Here is a 20,266-nt window from a genome sequence, read left to right as displayed (position 1 = left end):
ATGGAGGATCCTGGAACCAAGGGGTTCAGCAAAGTCTTCTTTGGTAAGAGTTTCTGAAAGAATGATGCCTCTGGCAAGATTTTCAACATTCTGTTAGAATATAAGCTCTCTGAGAACAGACTATAACAGTTTTGTCTCTGTATTCTCATTGTTTATAAGGTATAGTTCCTGGCATAGAGTGTAAACTTGATAGATGTTTGTTGACTAATTGTCTGAAAGAGACTCTACAAAAGAGGAGAGCAAGCATTTGAGGCATGAGACTGGGGCTCAGTTCCAGGAACAGCAAATACATCAGTCTGTCTGTAATACAGAGGGCACAAAAGGGAAGAATGTGCAAAAAAGTATAGAAAAAGAAGGTGAAGTCAGATTGTGAAGGTCTTCAAATGTTAAACAGATGGTTAGTTTTTCAGAACTTCCTCCCTTTCTTCCTCAAAGGATGGTATTCTGGGAGACCAGGGAAAACTTGGGAATGAAGGTGATAGAAAAGCAATAATTTATATTTAATGCCAAATAGGAAGACTGGTGGTGCAGTAGATAGAGCTCTTGGCCTGGAATCAGGAATATCTCAATCTGAATCTAGCCTCAGACACTTACTCTATGTACGGCCCTGGGCAAATCACTTAAACCTGTTTGCCTTAGTTTCTTCAAAAGAGTTGTTGTAATGATCAAATGAGATATTTATAAAATATTTAGCACAGTACCTAGCATATGGTAGGTAGTATATGAATGCTAGTTATTGTTATTATTATTATTATACAAGCTTGTACTCTATCCTTAAGGCAATAGGGAACCACTGAAGTCTCTTTGGCATGGGAATGCCATAGTATTTAGAAAGATTATTTTGAAATTGGGTAGAGGATGGAATAGAGAAGGTAAGAGGCTACACGTGACTCAAAGCAGTGCAGTGGAAAGAGCAGCAGAGAATCTGGGTTCAAATATTACCTCTGATACTATCTGTGTGACTGTGGGCAAGTCACAGCCTCCCAAGGCCTCATTTTTCTGTAGAAAGAGGGGGTTGGAATAGATGGCTTCTATGGCTCCTTTCAATTTTAGCTCTAAGACCTGATGACTCCCAAATTTGGAAATCTGGGTATTTGGAAGAATGGTGGTGACCTCAACAGAAACAAGAAAGTTGGGAGGGAGGGTAGGTTTACTAGCCTTCTTTAAGTATACTTCATTCTTGGCCAGGAGCCAGCAAATCTCTAAGGAGTTCAGAAATCCCAATCCTGTTCTCTGATAACGTCTGATCTAGCTGTTCCTTGTGAAATCTTCCTCTTTCTTTTGTAATACCTGCCATAAGCAATGATTACAAAAACAAAGCAAAACAACCACTTATACCCTGAAGGTCTTCAGATTACTGCCTAAAACTCCATAATCTTAATTTAATTTAAAAAATGTTATTTTTAAAATCAGATTTCCCAAAAAGGAATGGGCTTACTTTGGAAGTATCTTGTAGCCTCTTTGAAGAAGTTAGAGCAAAGGCAAGATGGACATTTGTTGGATATGTTGCAGAGGAAAATGTGGATTGTATTAGATGGTCTCTGTGATCCCTTCCAACTCTTGTTGGAAGTTTCTGAGAAGTTACCTGTCAGAATGGGAGAAGGCAAGCAACAATGTAAACCTTATTTAAAAAAAAGTTTTAGTTATCTTGTACAATGTCCTACTTTTAGAGATGTGGAAACTGAAGCTCAAGAATAAGTGACTTGCTTAAGGCCAAGCAATTAACAAATTCTAGAATAGTATACAGGTCTTCTAATGCTTTTTCTACTACAACAAACTTATTTCCTCTGATAAACATGATTATAATTGCCACAATCTTTACAGAACTTTAAAGACTACAAAGTAGCTCTATATCATTTAAGCCTTACAGTAAACTTGCAAGGTAGGAACTACAGGTATTATAGATAAGTCAAGTCAAACTTTAAGAGATTAGTGTTTTGCCTATGATTCCCTAGAAAGCAGGTATTCCAGGGAGACCCAAACCTAGGGCTTACTACCAGTCCAGCACTTAATTCACAGGTTGGCTTTCATTGCTTTGTGGATCATATCTACTGACTGAAGACAGAATTGTGAGTTCTACTCAGAAAAGAAATAGAGTACTTTAGTGGAAGAAGGGTGCTATAATAGATTTGGAATGGAGAGTTAGGATTTCATTCAAATCCCTGGTTTGATATCTGTAAGATAAATAGCTGTGTGACCCAGGCGTAGTCACTCTGAATCTGTTGTCTCATCTGCAAAATTTCTATAATGATATTCAGGGTATCTGTCTCTCAGAGCTATTGTTAGGAAAGTACTTTGTAAATGTAATTGCTATATAAAAATGGGGTGAGATTTACCTTGGTAAGGGATTTTTCTCTTTTTTTTTTCATTGATTCAATGAGACCCAGGTAGGTCAACTGTGGCTACCCACAGAAAAACCAGATAATAGCCAGATGTCTTGAATACCCAACCCACTAACATTTGCTGCCAATGATCCTGACCAATGCCCCTTACAATCCAGTACCACTGTTCCCCAGGAATCAATACTTCAAATTAATAATTGAACAATACAATACAATTAAATAAATAGCAAAATAAAAATAAAAATTAATATTAAAATAAATTAATAATCTTGCATTTCTAACAAAATATTCTACAATTCAAACTGCTCATTATTTTAAATTATCCTTCAAATTAATATTAATTTGATTAATTAATAATTACTTAATCAAATTAATATTAAATTAATATATATCAATGAGGGAAAGGAAGGGGAAGGGAATAAGCATTTACATAGTGCCTATTAAGTGCCAAGCATTATACTAAAAATCTTTTACAAATATTATCTTATTTGATCCTCACAACAACCCAGGTAGGTAGGTACTATTATTATTTTCATTTTCAGACGAGGAAACTGACGTTAAAAAGGTAAATTGACTTGCTTAGGGTTACAGAGTAAGTGTCTAAGGCTGCGTTTCAACCCAGGTCTCCTTGACCCCAGGCCCAGTTTTATTCACTGTACCACCAGCTGCCTGTGGTGTCACTTTTATAAGTAATATCTGACATAACACAAAAGCACAGTCCATTTTGTTGACTTTGGAGTTATAATTTTAGTACTGATAATGGTCTAATGCCTTTTTTCCCCCCTAAGAGAACAGGTACATGATTTTTTGCTTCTCCAAAATATAATTAATTTGTGATTATACCAAGCAAATTTTACTTTCAACTTTAGAAATGCCTCTTAAAAAAGACATGATATTTGTTCCTATGCTAAGAAAGATGCAGGGCAACAGATAAGAATAATGAGAGCATTTGATTCAAACATCTTCATGGAGTAATCCCTTTCCTAGACTCAAGATAGAACAGCTCACAGTAATTACTACTGGGCTTTAATCAACAATCAATCAATGTAGATCAATATTATTTCACTGTGATGTTGGTGCTATTACTATCCTCTTCTAACATTTTCAAAAACTAAAGAGAGGGTGTTTTAAATGCCTAGAACTACAGGAATATCAAAAGTCTGAAGCAGATTCTGAACCCAGGACTCCTTAACTCCAAAACCAGCTCCATATCCATTATGTATAAGTCCCTCTCAAAACCATATTCCACTCTTGGAAAGAATTTCTTTCATTCATTTTTTTAAAATGTCAATTTTTAAGTCTTCAAATATGTGTGTGTGTGTATGCATGTATATGTGTGTAGCAATGGAAAACTTCCTTTCTAAGAAACATGTGAGAGGAGAAATTCATTCTTCAAAGTGTTTTTTTTTCTATTACTGGGAAGCAGAGTAAATTCCTCATGTTTCTCTTTCTATTCAAGATATCTATATAAAGTAGTGAGCTTCTCTGAATTTAGCTAAAATGGAGGACTATGTAACTATCATTGTGAGCATAATGAAATCTTTTTTCCAGTCAGTAAATAACTATTTATTAAGTGCCTACTATGTGTCAGGCACTGTGCTTGATAGGATTTATCAGAGCTTGTGTTTTATTTGGCATTACCTTTGAGTACCAAGCTAAAGTTCAAGCTATTTTTTAAAATCATCTATACCTCCCTTCCTCAGCCATTATTATTTATCACATCCTGCCCTAATTCTTACTCAATTGGATCCTAATTTCTAATTCAGAGTTCTTAAAAACTGAAAGTGATGTTAGTTACTAAGAAGTGATCAATGAGACCTATTTATCTCTTTTGATCCCTAAGAATTCCCTGGGAAAACTCCAGCATGTGCAAGCTCATGTTTTCCCTCAAGACCAGTTGTATTAAACTTTGGTGTAAGAAGCAAAAGGTTTAATATAAGAGAACTTCATAGAGCTAGAAACGAAATCTTGAAGACTGAATTTGTAATGGTCCCTTGGAACTGCAATGAGAATTGCTAACTTAAGGATCTGATTTATAAAATGTTATTTTAAAAATACATAAATGTACATAAACCACATAGTTCATGAGGAATCAGTATATACACAGTATCTAATATCGAAGAGTAATTAAACCAAAAATATAAGTATATGCAATCTTGTGATTTCTTAGTCACAGGATGCTAACATTTTCTTAGTAATGTAGTTCTGACAAACTTTCTCCTGACGAGGTAAAATCCATTTTTAAAAAAAGCTTGCTTTAAGACTATGAGATTGGTCTTGGGGATAAAATAATTTAAATTGAATCCTGAAGCTGTTTATATTTTCATAACCTTTAGCTTTGGAAGGCAGTTTTCAACAACATTTAGATATAAACAATCAACCAACGATCTGGCTTATCATACTGCAGGTCGTTTGAAACAGTCTATTTGTATACCGAGCGCGTCAAATTTGGAATAAAGTGGGTTCTCAACCCTCGTGGGAATCCGAGGAATCAACAAAGTTGTGATTTCCCCTTTAACCAACAGCAGCCAGGCCGGACCAGAGGGAATCGTGAGGTCCATCACATACATCCCTTCCCGTCTCTCAAAGGAACCACGTGCGGCCTGCCAAGATCGGGGAGTCTCCTCCTTAAGGAGGCCGCAGGGTGGTTACAATTCTAGAAAATAGGTGGTCGGCCCGTGTTCTTGGGGTAGAAGGTGGGGTGAGGCGGGGAACTGCCCGTCCCTGGGAAAAATAAAACAAAATAACGACAGAGAACTTCTAGGGCCGCCCTCTCAATGTTATGACCCGGGACGAAGGAGGGGAGAGGTGAGCGAAGGAGCAAAGGGCATAAGGAGGAAAAGGACTCTCCCCGAGGGGAGGGAGAGGGAAGTATGAGAGAGGACCGCGGGGGAGGGAGGGCCCTGGGGCTGTTAGCTACCCCTGAAGGGCAGGTCGTGCCCTTCCCCCACAGGCTCGCGTAGGGCAGTTGGCCACGAGCACTTGGTCCGGCTCCAACCTCTCCATAGCTGGATCAAACCTCCACTTTCTGCGGCTTCGGGTCAGCGACGCCCACTCAACCCCTCCCCTCTCCCGCCCCGGGAAGACCAGGGGCCGTGGTACCTCGGAGGACGTTGGGTCCTTGGCCGCAAGCACTGACAGGGCAGGTTTCCTGGTGCTGCTGTCTCAGGGACAATCACTGATAGGAGCCTAACTCCCCCCAGAGCCCTCGTAAAAGCCAGGGTGGTCAGGCCTCCCCTCACCCTCCCCAGACCTGGGCGGTCATTTGCTCTCTTCAGCCAGCCGCGCCCACCCAAAACGTGCTGGCTACTGCCAGGTGCTCAGTTCCGAGCCTCCAAGGCAATGGCCCGCGCCCAGCACCCTGGGAAACGTAGTTCATTTAGGAACAGATCCTTGTTGAACTCTTCCCTCCAAACGCGAATGGAGAGGAAACGTGAAGCGCATGCGTTATGTGGAAAGGCTAGTTTCCCCGCCTCCCGGAAGTTGCGTAGCTTCCGGAGCGAGGCGCGCTTACTACTTCCGCAAACAATGGCGGAAAAGCTTACTCAGGTAAGTGTTACAGCTGAAGCTCCGGTCCTTTTTCAGCTTCACCCCGTGTGCCCGCTACGCTTTGTCTCTGCCCTTCTACGGGACTCTTGTCGTCGCGGAGGTAGAGCATGCATCGATTATCCTGAGATGCATTAGCCACTGCATTTGTAACATGCATTCCTTGCGCTCCTTGCCTACTCGGACCCGCGTTGATTTTGTTATGCGGCGGGGAAGGAAGTCGGTGGTACTTGTCGGGGGTCGGACGTGACGTTGGCTGGGCGCGCGGCGGTTGAGCCGGCTACTGGAAAGGTGGGCCAGAGGGCGGGCGAGCGCCGGACCTCGGAGCCGTCAGGGTGGGTGCAGCTGGACCGCGGGAACGATCGGAGACGGTGGCTGGAGAGGTGCGTGTCCGTGCTCCGAGGGGCGGGACTCGCGTTCGGCCCCGGGCCACGCGCGCGATGCAGCGCGAGATGCGGCTGGGGCGGGGAGAGCGGCTGGGGAGAAGTTTCTAGCCCTGGGTTTCGGGAGCGCGGGTGGAATGGAAAAGAAGCGAGAGCCAGGGGAGAAAGTGTGATGGGAACGGAGCCGGCGGCTTCCGTGTCCTCCTCTTAGTACAGTGCAGAGGGCTGGGAGAGAGCGGGCTGGGGGCCGTCTCCCGTTCCCGAACTGATTTTCCCTCCGTTAGGCTAGCGGAGGAGGCAGCGGCGGGCGGGAGGGGTCCCTTCCCGGCCGGGCTCGGGCGCGGAGCCTGCGGGCCCTGAAAGGCTTCCTGCTCCTCGGGCCCCGGGCTCCTGGCCCCGGGGCTCGGCTGCGCTTTCACTACTGGGATTAAAGCTTTTAAAGAGGTAGTGCGAGAGACGTGACGTCATGGTTCCATCGAAAGGTTTGTTCTCTTCTGCTTCCTCGAGTCACTGGACGTTTTCTTTGGCTTGGATCTATCCTCCCCTAACTCACCAGGGCTTTGTGGGCAAGTTCTTGATCGATAATTCCACTACTATAGCAGTGGGAAGACCCTTTATTGTAGCGTTAATTCATGTCTCCCAAGAGGAGCTCTGCCCTCCCCTTTTCAGGTAATGTCATTCATTCTCGAGCCATTTATTTTTTGTCTCTTTATCTGGGAAAATGAAAGAATACAGGCCCTGGAAATGAAATTCACAGCTAATAAACCTTCCGTTTTCAACTTTTTAACATTAAAAAAATTTTTGTTTTCATCCAATTATTGGCTAAAAGTTTTCAAATGTAAATTAGAAAGATTGACTGAATTGGATTTAGTATTTGGGACCTGTTTGGTGCAAAATCATGTGAACAATAAAAAGATAAGTAAGACCCTGGTCCTGAGAAAGTTACGTGCTAGTGGGTGAAAAAAAAATCCCGATACCTTATTCTGGGAGAAGTGCAAACCACTAAGGGAGATACTGCTTACTACTTTGAGGTCAACTAGAGGGAAGAAGTACTTTAAGAGTTTCTGGGAGGGTGATTTTTTCCACAAGTGTTTTTGTTTTGAACGTAGGTTTAGAATAATGATGAGTTGAAGTGTAGAGGTTGTAGGGGAATTCCAAGTAGAAAGAACAGTGGAATCAAAGACACCAAGGGAGGAGGTCTTGGTTTCTTGTAATGTTCAGTCCTCCTATTTGGGTGTCTGTGCTGGACATATTAAGGCTAGAGACTCGATTGGGGAGGGGGGTCAGAATGTGGAAGTCATCCTTTTGTCTAGGAAATCTGATATTTTGAGTAAATGTGGGGAAGCCTTTGAAGGTTTTGATAAAAAGGAGTGACTTGAGTAGAGATAAACTTTGGGAAACTTATCCTGTCCTCTGTTATTTTTCTAGAAAAGGGCCAGTGACATCTGGAGAGTGATGAATTGATATGAGTGGGGAAGAACTAAAAGGCTCAGTCTCCCTCCTCAGTCCCCCAAACTAGTAAACAAGACAAAAGTAAAGACCACTGGCCTAGATCTTTGCCTTGCTGAATTAAGTTCTTTCCCTTGGTCTCTTTTTGTCTGAGACCACACCCATTCAATAACTAAGGACTGGGTTTGAGTTGAGACAAAAGGGGACTATTTCTTCACCAAGATAACTGTCCTGGCAGGGAAGACCCTCTGAGTTCCCCCCTACTGAAAAGTGTTTTACACTAATTCTAAGCCTAAACAATGATTGGCTGAGGCTTTTGGCTGTTCACAAAAGCTGGAGGGATTAGGGTTTTAAAATGGAATCAAATAATTCCACTTAAAACACAATGGGTTGTCTTTTCAGAACTCTATTTCAAGAAATCAGAAAAGGAAAACTCAGCTGGACAAAAAATAAATTGTTCTAACTTTTTTTGGGGGGAGGGAGGCAAGCAACAAAAACAAAAGAAGATGAAAGAGTGTAGTTTTCGGGCAGCCAGGTAGCACAGTGGATAAAGCACCCGCCCTGGATTCAGGAGGACCTGAGTTCAAGTCCAGCCTCATACACTTGACACTATAGCTGTGTGACCCTGGGCAAGTTACTTAACCCTGTTGCCCCGAAAAAAAAAAGTGTAGCTTTCCCCAACTTCTGCTTAAATTGTCAGGTTGAATAGCTACTACTGCTCTCAGATAACATGGTAAACACAGTTAAAACAAAATTCCAGGAACCTACTTCAGTCCCTCCCTCAAATAATAGCCATGTAGTGAGGCATGTGTATAACAAAGTTGGGTTTTTTTGTTGTTTTGTGTGTGTGGTTTATTATTATTATTATTATTATTTTTGGTGAGGCAATTGGGGTTTAGTCACTTGTTCAGGGTCACACAGCTAGTAAGAGTCAAGTGTCTGAGGTGGATTTGAACTCAGGTCTTCCTGAATCCAGGGCCAGTGCCACCTAGCTGTCCCGTCTAACAAGGTTTAACTCAACACTTGCTCTGGAAGTCCTCTCTCTAGTGATTTCATGCAGAATCCTTGTTGTTCGTTCTTACATTCTCAAAGAAGACCAGTGACATCTTGAGGGTGATGTCTTGGTTTGCTCATAAATTGTGTATGAGTGGGGCAGAGCTGCCAAAAGTTGTCAGACTCACTCCTGGTCATCAGAAGTTCAATGGCAAGACAAAGATCAAGACAGCTAGTGATGGCCCCTAATAATACCTTGAGGGAAAGAGTGAGATGAGTTAAACTCTTGAGGAGGTGTAGGGAAAAATAATAGGGACATGAACTAGATTATTGTTTTGGGGAAATTGGTTGGGGGTGTGGGTGGTCTTTAGGTATTTCTCTTTAAAGAATTACATCCTCTCGCACACAAATCCAATTAGGATAAAATATTTTATTTAGGTGCTAGAGAAAGGAAACCAAGAGAAAAGTCTGAACTTTTCTCAGAGGGAGATGGCGTGGCACGGAGACCTGGTTCTCTGAGATAACCGATCTCCTCCAGCAGGAGAAAGACCAAAACTTTTATAGAGGACCGATGGTGGAGGAACCAATGGGGTGATTATCTGACTGGAAAGTTCCCTTTGGGAGTGGGGAAAGCTTGAGTGAAGCTTAAATGTGAGGACTTCTGGAGTTATCTCTGCCATGCCTAATGGGATTATCTCCCAGAGGAGTGGGGGAGACTGATCTTTAGGTGTGTGTATGTATCCTTTGGTTTAGCTTCTCAGGGAGAAAATTCCTGTCAGCTGGGCAGTTTAAATAACCCCATAACAATTTTTATAATGGGTAAGAGGGAAGAGGCACGGGAGAGAAGAGGACAGATTTGTTGATGATTGATTAGGTGGATGGATGCAGAGTTCTCTTTGGAAGGTAAGGAAATTGATTAGCAGTTAAATTTTAGACCTGAAATTGAGATGCTCATGATGTGTGTCTACCCAGGATGACTTATAGCAGGTGATTGAGAGATGCAGAGATAGAGCTCAATGGAGAGAGATTTAGGAGTCAGTCACATAAATGTAAAAAAGCAATGGAAAGGCTAAAATTATTAAACTTAAAGTACTAAAAATTACTAAAGAAAGCAAAGACTAGAACCCCTGGGATACAAGGTTGTTCAATTCATCAAACATTAGGTGTCTACTGTTTGCAAGGTGCTAGGGATGTGAAAGGAAATAGGGGAATCTTCCATCTTTCTGAACTTCTATGGGGAGGAAGAGTATATACAAATAAGCATAGTACATGTAATGTAGGAATGGATTGTGAGGCGGCTCAAAGAAATACATGACTCAGTGACTCCATTTCCAAGTTTTATTAAAAGACTGAGGCCACAGGGAGAACACCAAGGAGAAGGGTGTCTCAGGGAGATGAAAATGGTAATATTTATAGTGAAAAATAAAAGTTATTTCCTCATTATCTTAGTCTCCTCCTTGTGGGAGGTTCATATCCTATTTTTGAATTCTTGGGGTCTTAGGATGTCCTCCAGGGCCAGGTACCTTTTTCCCTAGGGGTGTGTTTTTGGGGTTTAAACGTCATATGGTGTCCTTCAGCACATGTTCTTAAAACATGTTTAAACTTATCAAACCCCAAGGGTCTCTCTTTCGAAGAAATCTCTGTCTTAAAGTCTGATTTCTATGTACAGTTTCTGTTTCCTGTCATCCAGGAATAGTAATGGCTATTAATGGTTAATGGTCCCTGGCTACTGTTTCCTTAGGCTCCTGTTGATAAAAGAACTCAGGTCTTAATTCCTCTGTTAACCCTTCTGGCCACCTCCATGACATGGGAGATTGAGGAGGAAGAGACATGCTAAAAACTGGGAGGAGGGCAAGGAGTCAAATTGAGCTGGGAGAACCAAGAAAGAAAGCCTATCAATGTCAAGGAGAGAATGATGATAACTAAAGGGTTTACAGGATTTAAGGAAGGATTTTTATTTTATTTTTAGGATTAATGATATTTAAACATTTGAAGGTCAGGATTTTTTTTAAGTGGATGATCTTGATATGAGATCAGACTTGATTGAATAGATGAAGATTAATATTTATAGTGGAAAGACAAGGAAAGTTGAAAGAATTTTCCTTAGGATAGTCTAGATCTTGCCTTGTTAATAAAATACCGACAAGATCAGACCTAGACTTCTGGGGCAAGCTCAGGAGCTTGAGAAGAGTTTTGATTGTAAAAAAGACTGTCAGACAATGTGGATTGACGGCAGTCAAGTGAGGGTATTTTTAAGAATAGGAGAGACTCTGGTGTATTTTTAGGAAGTAAGGAAGGAGGAGTTGGAAAGTGAGTGAGTTAATAGAGGGAGTAACATAGAGGGATCTCCAAAGAGACAAAACCATATTAGGTGAAAGATTGCTATGTTGATGTGTTCAGTTGAGAATTTTTTAAACAAAAGTTTGTGATGAATTTAGTGTTTATGTGTGTTCTCTAGCCATGTTTTAACAGCATCTGATTAGGAGCAGTAATGGAGAAGTTGGTGTGAGGATAACCTAGGTTTGGGTTTGAGAGGGCATGAGTGGGCCACAAGCTAAGGGAGCAAGGAACACAGGGCTAGAGAATAATGTATAATTCAATTTTCTAACTGTAGATTAACACTGAAGGAGAGAAAGTGAGAACAAAGTAAGGGTGATGAACTAGAAGAATAAGGAGGGACTAGAAGTAAGGACAGAGTAGTTGGAAGAAGTAGGGGGAAAGTTAGGCAAATAAGCAAACAGAGAAGGGCATTCAGGACAGAAGGAAATAAGCATTTATTAAAATGCCTACTATGTGCTAGGCACTGTGCTAAGTTCTTTACAAATATTTGATCTTCACAAAAACCCTAAGAAGTAGGTGCTATTCTTTCCCCCATTTTGAAACAGACCAACAACAGATTAAGTGACTTGCTGAAGGTTGCAGCTAGTTAAGGGTCTGAGGTGGGATTTGAACTCAGGTTTTCCTGACTTCAGGTTTTCCAATGCTCAATCCGATGTGCTACCTAATTGCCTTTTCAGAGTTTGAAGATGTGAAGGTAGCATGGTTATGATGATAGACCTAGGTGACTAAGGTAGTTGGAGTAGGCACACTCCAATTCTTAGTCGTGTATATTGGGGTCAACTGGGGTAGGCTCAGTCAGAGGAATAGATAAGAGAAGAGGGCACCTAGTCCTGGAGAGATGACCAAGAATGAAATGCCATGGATAGGGAGCTTGTCAGGTTTAGAAGATGGAAAGAAACAGTATAAGATGAGGAGGACACCTAGAAAGAAGAGGTCCTAGGAGGGAACCATTGGAGACTCCTATGCTTAGTGGGTGGGATATAGACATTAATTTATGCAGCAGAGGAGAGTTGTTAGTTTAGGAGAGGGCAGAATCAGGTCACAGAAGAGGGGCGGGATTATCCATGAAAAGCAACTATGTAATAAGCAACTAAGTAATGCTTTTAAGTGAGCATGCATTTTAGTTTCTGATCACAGTATATTTTTAAAAAGAACTGCATATGTGTGAAACGTTATTTAGTCTACAGAAATTGTTTATTAAACTGAGTCATACTGTATATTTTGTTAAAAGTAAATCAAAATCATGATAATACTTGGTGCATTCCTTATAAGGAATATTATATTCTTATATTCTGGCTCAAAAGTTGGGAACCACTGATAATCTCTAATATAACAAATATCTGATCCAGCTCTAAAGCTGTGTAATTTCCCATTTCACAGGTCACCTTTATACAGTATTACAGTTTACAAAGTATTTTCACATTATTTCATACAAACATCTTTTCTGCTTTAGTTTAAAACCACTTTCGAATTCTACTTCCTTTCTAAAACCTAGTTTTAACAGATAAAACTTCCACTAAATTTGGTGCTATAGATAGAGGTGGTAAATTGAACCTTTCAGAAGTTGATTTGAACTAAAATCTTGTATACTTTGGATCACTCATCAGATTTATATACTAACTGCTCTGTTTATAACAATGCTATTGCATAATGATTTGGGTATATACTTAGTATTGATTAGGTCTTTTAAAGGAAATTTAGAAATATGTCATTTACATTAATGATCTATTTCTAAATTTCTTGAGTATTTTCCCTCTCTGTTATGTGATTATTTTTTAGTGATTTTGAGTAGTCAAAGATTAATGGATAAACTTTAGTAATTAAATTATTTTAGTCAGCATTTATTAATTGTATAACCCACTCTCATATCTGTGCCAAGAAAATGCTAAATGGAGTCAGGAAGAGTAGGACACAACTGAACTGACTGAACATTAACAAATTTATTTTTAGCATTCTTTCCAATTTTGTGTTCCAAATTCACCCCCTCCCACTTGCACTGGGAAGGCAAGTAATGATGTAAATTATACATGTGAACTCATGCAAAACATTTTCTTATTGCCAAAAAAAAATTAAAGTGAGAAAATAATACTTCAGTTTGCACTCAAAAGTTCATCAGTTCTCTCATGGGAGATGGATAACATTTTTTCATCATTAGTCTTTTTTAATTGTTTTTAATCAATATATTGATCAGAGTAGCCAAGTCTTTCAAAGTTGTTCGTCATTACTACATTGCTATTACTATCCACAGTGATGTCCTGGTTCTCACTTATTTTGTATCAGTTCATACAGGTCTTGCCATGTTTTTCTGAAACCATTCTTTCCATTTCTTATGTGGCAACAGTACTCCACAGTCATATGCCACAACTTGTTCAGCTATTTCACAGTTGATGATTATCCCCTCAATATTTTTAAGGACAATGAATTTTTGTACCTTCTTCCATTTAACTTATTCTGCTTATTAAGGAGTTCTTTTCTTCAGTGTTGTTTTTAATACTTCTTTTAACATTGGGCCAATTAAAGTGTTGTTGTTCTTAAATGTTTTTGTGCCTCTTTTATTTACTAAGCTGTTAATTCTCTTTTCATAATTTTCTTGCATTACTCATTCTTTTTACCAATTTTTCCTTTACCAGGCTTATCTCTTTAACTTTTAGAAGAATTCTTACTGGGCGTGGGTCCAATTAGTATTTTTCTTTGAGGCTTTGTTCATAGTTGTTTCTATAGTTGCCCTTTTTTGGGGGGGGGGGGTGAGGCAATTGGGGTTAAGTGACTTGCCCAGGGTCACACAGCTAATAAGTGTTAAGTGCCTGAGGTCGGATTTGAACTCAGGTCCTCCTGACTCCAGGGCCGGTGCTCTATCCATTGCGCCACCTAGCTGCCCCTACATTTGCCTATTTTTTGACATTGAACTTTATGTTAAAATTGGGTTCTGCTCACCTTGGGGATGGGGAGGCATTGTCTCAAGCTTCAGGCTATTTTGTGTTACTGTTTTCAGAGCTAGTTCTGAGTGTCTTCAAGTTTTTGGTACTTCCAAGGTGGTATCTAGCTGGAGGTGTGGTCAGTGTTCTTCGGGTTTGTACTCTGATCTTTATCCAGAAAGGGTCCTTGCTTTCCTGCAGCCACAATTACTATTGCCCTTCTTGGCCCTGGAACTGTGACCAATTAACCCTAATCCTTTTTGACTGACCACAGACATTCTTCTCCACCCTGGAACTGTGTATGTGCAAGTGCCTGTATGAGGTCCCCTGTAATCACTTTTTCCCCCTTATGGGGCAGTGAGGGTTGAGTGACTTGCCCAGGGTCACACAGCTAGTAAGTGTCAAGTATCTGAGACTGGATTTGAACTCAGGTCCTCCTGAATCCAGGGCCCGTGTTTTTATCCACTGCGCCACCTAGCTGCCCCTGTAATCACTTTTTGACTAGTTCTCCAACTCTTACTGTCTCTGATTTGAGAGCTCCTGAAGAAGCTGCAGATATTGCTCTTGCACTCAGGACAGGCCTCCACTCTGGTGTCACAGACCATTTCTGCCAATCTCCTTAGTTTTCTTAGAGCAGAAAAATGTCTTACCCTTAGTTTTGTTGGGTCTGCCACTCCACAGTTTGATTTAAGGTGTTATTTTAAAGTTGTGTGAAGAGGAATGTTGAGGTAATTTGGCTGGGTTACTGTCTCTAATCAACCATCTTGGCTCTGCTTCCACAGTCAGTGTTTAGAAATAATAATTCTCTATTCATTATGCATACTTAACATAAAATATTTGTTGTTGCAGCTTTCATTTCTGAACTAAAGTTTTAAATTCAAATCATTGCGAAAAATGGAAAACTCTGCAGAGGATTGTGAAAAGAACTTAGAAGACGAAGAGGCCTCTATAGTTTCCAAAACAGAACTCTCTGTCAAAGTTAATGAAAATTTAACAGCTTCAAGAAATGAATCCTCTGATGGAAAGGACACAGAGAATGTTCAGGAAGGCACATCAAGGAAAGGAAAACTAGAGTTTCTGGATGATTCTGAAGTTCAGACTGCCAGTTGTGGAGAGGGCACTCCATCAAAGTTGGATCATGAAAGTATTTCTGAGGAAAGAGCTGCAGGAGGTGATGAAAAGGGCATTTCACGCAAGAGAAAGTTAGAAACAGATGATGATCCCAAAGATGATACTTCTAGTTGTGGTGATGGCACACTTTCAAATAAGAGAAAATTGGAAGGGGAAGATGCTTCTGTCAAATGCCAAGTAAGGATGCCATACATTTTTGTTTGTTTGTTTGTTTTTCAGGGCAATGGGGGTTAAGCGACTTGCCCACGGTCACACAGCTAGTAAGTGTCAAGTGTCTGAGGCCGGATTTGAACTCAGGAACTACTGAATCCAGGGCCGGTGCTTTATCCACTGCGCCACCTAGCCACCCCTGATGCTATACATTTAAGATGTTTAGATTTAGAGGTTTAGCACAACTTTCATTTCCTTGTTTTCTAATGTTTAACTACTAAATAATTCAAAGTAATACTTAGGATTCATATTAGCCGTGTTTTCTCCTCTGTGATGATTTTAAGAGAGCTGTAACATTTATTGGGTTCTTTCTCCATGTGCCTTCTTGCCATATGGTGCCAGCCAAAGCTAATTGAAATAATCAGTTCTAATCTTGGGAAATTTTTAGTTATTTGAGTTTAAGGTGACAATTTTTTTTTTACACTGATTGCTCTAAAAGGACTTAAGACAGCAAAAGCATATAGTTTTTGAGGTTCTCACAGGACAGTCTAATTTTGTTGACATCAGTAATGGATGTTATAATAGCTTTATTTGCTGATTAAGTTATAGTAATTGTTTTAATTTCCTAAGATAGAAGTAAATAAAGTCTGTTTAAATATTATGATCTACCTGACTGTCTAAGACCTGAATCTAACGTCCCCAATGGATTCATCATAGTGAGAGCTGTTTAGTCTCTGGCACATAGCTGCTCTCATCAAGAAGATGTGTGGGAATGTCACTTAGCCTTCAGAAGGCCAAGGGAAACAGGAACTGGAAGATCCAGTCTATATATTAAAAAAGATCTCTTACAGCTAATAATAATCAATGAATCATGATTGCCATTTGGACGTTACTCTGTAACAAAGCTGTGTTTATAAGGTCATTCACAAGGAGCACCCTAATAATATAAGTAAACCCAGATTATTGAAATTGAGGTTGAATGTATCTGTAGTATCACAGGTGAACTTTAGTTTATGTATTAAATGTGCTATTGCAGTTGTTTTTGAAATAAAATTTTGCGGTAATGTAGGTAGTAAGTGGCTGAGTTGAGATTTGAACTTTGGCCTTTTAGTGCCTGTGTTCAAGCCACACCATTGCCTAGCTACCAAGGGTATATAGAACATACATATATAAAAGTAGTAGCCTGGGAAGGATAGCATGGTCTGGGAAATCATAAAGATGTGGTTTGGATTAATAGAGTGAGTGGTCTAGTAATAATAGCCTTTCTAGGTTTGTTAATGGTAGTGATGGTTTGATTACAGTTCTTAGAAAAAGAGGTGAAGATGATGTGTGTGATAGGTTGGAGGGGTGAGGAGATTACCATGTGCAAGGTGACAGTTTGGCAAATAGTTTCTTCTAATAAAGGTCTCTGCTGATAAGGTTTGGAGAGTGAAGCAACAGGAGCAGGGTGACATAAAAAAAGGAAGTCTATGGATTCATACCAATGAAAAATGAATTCCATAACTTTTAGCTAAATTTAAACTTGGGTGCACTTGTGTAGATTAATTATTATTTTTCTTGGTTTTATATTTGTTTTAATATTCTCCTGCTTTCTCCTGTGTTTAGCGTTTAGAAGGACATGGCTCAACAGTAGCTGCTCACTACAATGAGCTTCAGGAAGTTGGCCTGGAGAAACGAAGCCAGAGTCGTATTTTTTACCTTCGAAACTTTAATAATTGGATGAAGAGTGTCCTCATTGGTATGACTGTCATATTTGTATTATAAATTTATGTGTCTTATTTGTCTTCCTCCAACATAGTTGGCCATTGATCAGACACTTTTGGTATAGTTAAAAATTAGGAGTTTTTGTGTACTCAAACCTGAAGCTAAACTTTCCAGATTCACCAATTACTTCTCTTAGGATTATAATTCTAAGCATGGATTAATAGAAATATAGTTGATATTGAGATGTTGGGGGGGAGGGGAATGGGGACAATTAATAAGTCCCTGGTCTCTGTTTACACTTATTGACTGATGTTTCCTATGATGTTAGTAACCTAGTATAGCTTAAGTTTATAGCTGAGAAAGCATCTGTTTAAACTCCATCTAGCAGTTGGTTTAAATTCCTAGAGCAATAACATAGTCATTGTAAGTGCTTGAGCATCCTCTTCTATCAGCAGAGATGTAGTGGGATTGGGATGTGTTTGTCCCATAAATATTTTCCTTAGAGACAATGATTGCCCTTTGTGGTAAAATATGAAAGTTTTTAACAGTCGGCTAGGATAACTGAAAGACGCCAGTTTTTCAAGGACCACCCTTTTGGGGAGGAGATGAACAGTCCGCCTGCTGCGCATGTCAGACTGCCTGCCGGGTTTTTTGACTTCCGGGGTGGAGAGAAGGGGAGTAGCCTTTTTTGCCGGCTTGGCGGGACTCCGGGCGGCGCGGCACAGACGGTCTGACTCACTCCAAAGGTGGCCTAAATCGGTTTGGTGAGTTTTTATAAGGAATATAGACTAAGCCTAGATTTAAGACGATTTGTACTGTATTTCTGTTTTCCTATCCTTCTAATCAACAACACCTTATATACAATAAAGGCTCTATCTAGAAAACCAGAAGCTTCTTCCATTTACTAGTCTGGGAGATGAGTTAAGGGAAGGGTTAAGTAGGGGAGATTTATGATCTAATATCCAATTTTAAATCTCACAGTTTGGCGACCCCGAAGGGACCTTAAGGACCCTCCCACCCTCCCTAGTTTGGCCATAAGCCGGCTAATTCGGTGGATTTTCCAAATACCCCCCCCCCCCCCCCCCCCCCCCCGCGGACTTTCCCTTTGTCTAATCTCCCTTAAAGACTTTAAGCCTCTAAAAGTCTTGCTTTAAACAGAAAAGCCAGCCCAGTTTAAAGGGCAAGATGCTCGAATATTCTACCATCCCTTTGATTTTTCTCATCGGAATGTATTGGGACAGCATAACATCCCGACTTAGAGGAATAGTTTACTCAATGGTCCTTCATAACATTATTGGTTTTTTCCTCATTCAGGCAGCAAAAGGTTTTTTGTATAATAGTATACGTGAGAATCTTTGGGAAAATACGTTTAATATAAGTAGAAATTTTATGCCTGCAATTGAAATACCTTTTAATACCACATCCATAGTTCATACGACTAAGGATTTTATTTTTTTTTGTTGTTTTTTTTTTTGTTTTTGTTATTATCATTGTTTTTGTTATTATCATTGTTATGATGTGGGGGAAACTCTCACATATGGAGAGAGACCTCAAAATGGCTGTTTCTACTAGAGATGATCCAAGTTCAGAATCAGATCAGCAGAAACTACTCCCTCTGCAGGAAGCTATAGAACATAGTAAGAAGGGAGTGCCAATTCAAGTCAGAAAATATAGCCCCTTTAGACCAAGTGACTTGAGCGCATGGAAATCAATCATCCCTAGTTTTGAGAAAAATCCAAACACTGTAATTTCACAGTTAAGGACTATATTTAATGCATATCAACCCAGTTGGGCTGATGTTACTTGCCTTTTGGAAACTTTACTGTCCCCAACTGAGATTACAGATATTATCTCAGCAGGAAATGCCCTTGTTGCGAAAGGTAAGGCCGATGTGGAATGGCCTCTAAAGGATCCAGAGTGGAATTATAATGATGATAGGGATTTCCAAAGATTAAAAGATGCTAGAGAAACACTTCTGAAGGGAATGGAATCTTGCTCTAGAAAACCGGAAAACTGGCAGAAATTTTTAAGCCTACCTCAGGAGGCTAATGAAAGACCAAACAGATTTTATGATAGACTTTGTGAGGCCGCTAGACAGTACACCAGATTGGATCCAGTAGATTTAAGAGATTCCTGTATCATTCTCAACACATTTGTTTATAATTCACTGCCAGAAATACGCAGATACTTTCTGAAACAATGTCCAGACTGGAGAAATCTCTCAGTAGATAGAATTAAGGAACTTGCAAATTATGTCTTTGACTCACGTGAGGAAGATCCAGATCACCCTAAACAGAGCATTCTGGCACCAGCGATTCCTAGTCAGCCATGTGGACACCGGAACAAGGACACTAAGGTGTGTTGTTACTGTCGTAAGGAGGGGCATGAATTGAGAGAATGTAGGACTTGGAGAAGAAATTCTAATTCTAATTACAGGCGAAATCAAAATAGAAATAGATCTTTTTGGAGGAATACAGAAAGGCAGTACCAGAATAATGGTAACCAAGACCCCCCTCAGAAGAGGACACAGGAATGATGGTGTCTTGGGGAGGAATGGAACATAGATAATGAAAGCCATATATTCCCAGATCCGGATTTTTTGAATGCACTTGTGCCAGTCCATTCACCTCCCCAGAGTAATGAACCACATGTCACCTTAAAAGTGGGGGAGACTTATTATGATTGTCTGCTAGACACAGGAGCCTCTAAATCAGTATTAGTAAGCAAACCAGATGCTGGGTGTAGACCTGTAGGATTTTTGAATGTAGTGGGAGTCTCAGGAAAGAGCCAGAGAGTGGCAAAATTGAATCCTCGCATGGTATCTATGGGGCCCTTAACAGTGGAACATTCATTTTTACTCATGCCTGATGCCCCTGTAAATTTATTAGGTCGTGATCTCCTTTGCAAGCTTAGAGCAACCATATCTTGTGCTCCAGATGGGGCTGTCTCCTTACAATTGCCAGAGGATACTGTTCATTTATTACCAATTTTACTTACAGAAGCTCAAGGAACAGCAGGGGAGGTATCCAAAATCCCCTCTGACATTCCTGAGTCTTTATGGGCCTCATCCCCTAATGAGGTGGGGCTCCTTAAGTCTGCCATGCCTGTTACCTTTAAAGTTAAGGGGGGACCACCCCCCTCCATTCCACAGTATCCATTGTCTAGGGAAGCAATAGAAGGGATCACCCCTATAATTGAGGCTTTGAAAAGCCAGGGTATTATTATTCCATGTCATCACTCTCCATGCAATACTCCCATTTTGCCAGTTAAAAAACCCAAGCCTGGGCCAGATGGTAAACCTGTTTATCGTTTT

General features: G+C 40.4%; 2 protein-coding genes across 9 annotated transcripts in view; one reads left to right on the top strand and one right to left on the bottom strand.

The window, feature by feature from the left end:
* Positions 1-6,116, bottom strand: part of FAM210A (family with sequence similarity 210 member A) — a 36,447-nt gene extending 30,331 nt beyond the window's left edge. For 3 of the 7 annotated variants that reach the window (XM_043985832.1, XM_043985842.1, XM_043985824.1), the window contains exons 1-2: positions 5,445-5,748; positions 1,439-1,585 (exon numbers count right to left, since the gene is read on the bottom strand). The gene's annotated coding sequence lies outside the window, so the exon portion shown is untranslated. Of the gene's footprint in view, positions 1-1,438; positions 1,586-5,444; positions 5,749-5,887 lie in introns of those variants that run through there. The other 4 variants (XM_043985869.1, XM_043985887.1, XM_043985851.1 and 1 more) reach the window with 2 other exon arrangements.
* Positions 5,843-20,266, top strand: part of RNMT (RNA guanine-7 methyltransferase) — a 55,803-nt gene continuing 41,379 nt past the window's right edge. The window contains exons 1-3 of one of the 2 annotated variants that reach the window (XM_043985814.1): positions 5,843-5,891; positions 14,818-15,276; positions 16,855-16,987. In XM_043985814.1, the coding sequence (XP_043841749.1) occupies positions 14,863-15,276; positions 16,855-16,987 (547 nt within the window). In that variant the 5' untranslated portion in view covers positions 5,843-5,891; positions 14,818-14,862. Of the gene's footprint in view, positions 5,892-6,133; positions 6,272-14,817; positions 15,277-16,854; positions 16,988-20,266 lie in introns of those variants that run through there. The other variant, XM_043985804.1, reaches the window with a different exon arrangement.

This window comes from Dromiciops gliroides, chromosome 1 (assembly GCF_019393635.1).
Source record: "Dromiciops gliroides isolate mDroGli1 chromosome 1, mDroGli1.pri, whole genome shotgun sequence".
Lineage (NCBI taxonomy): Eukaryota > Metazoa > Chordata > Mammalia > Microbiotheria > Microbiotheriidae > Dromiciops > Dromiciops gliroides.
The sequence above is the reverse complement of the archived record's forward strand: the minus strand, read 5'-3'. Positions and strand labels throughout refer to the sequence as shown.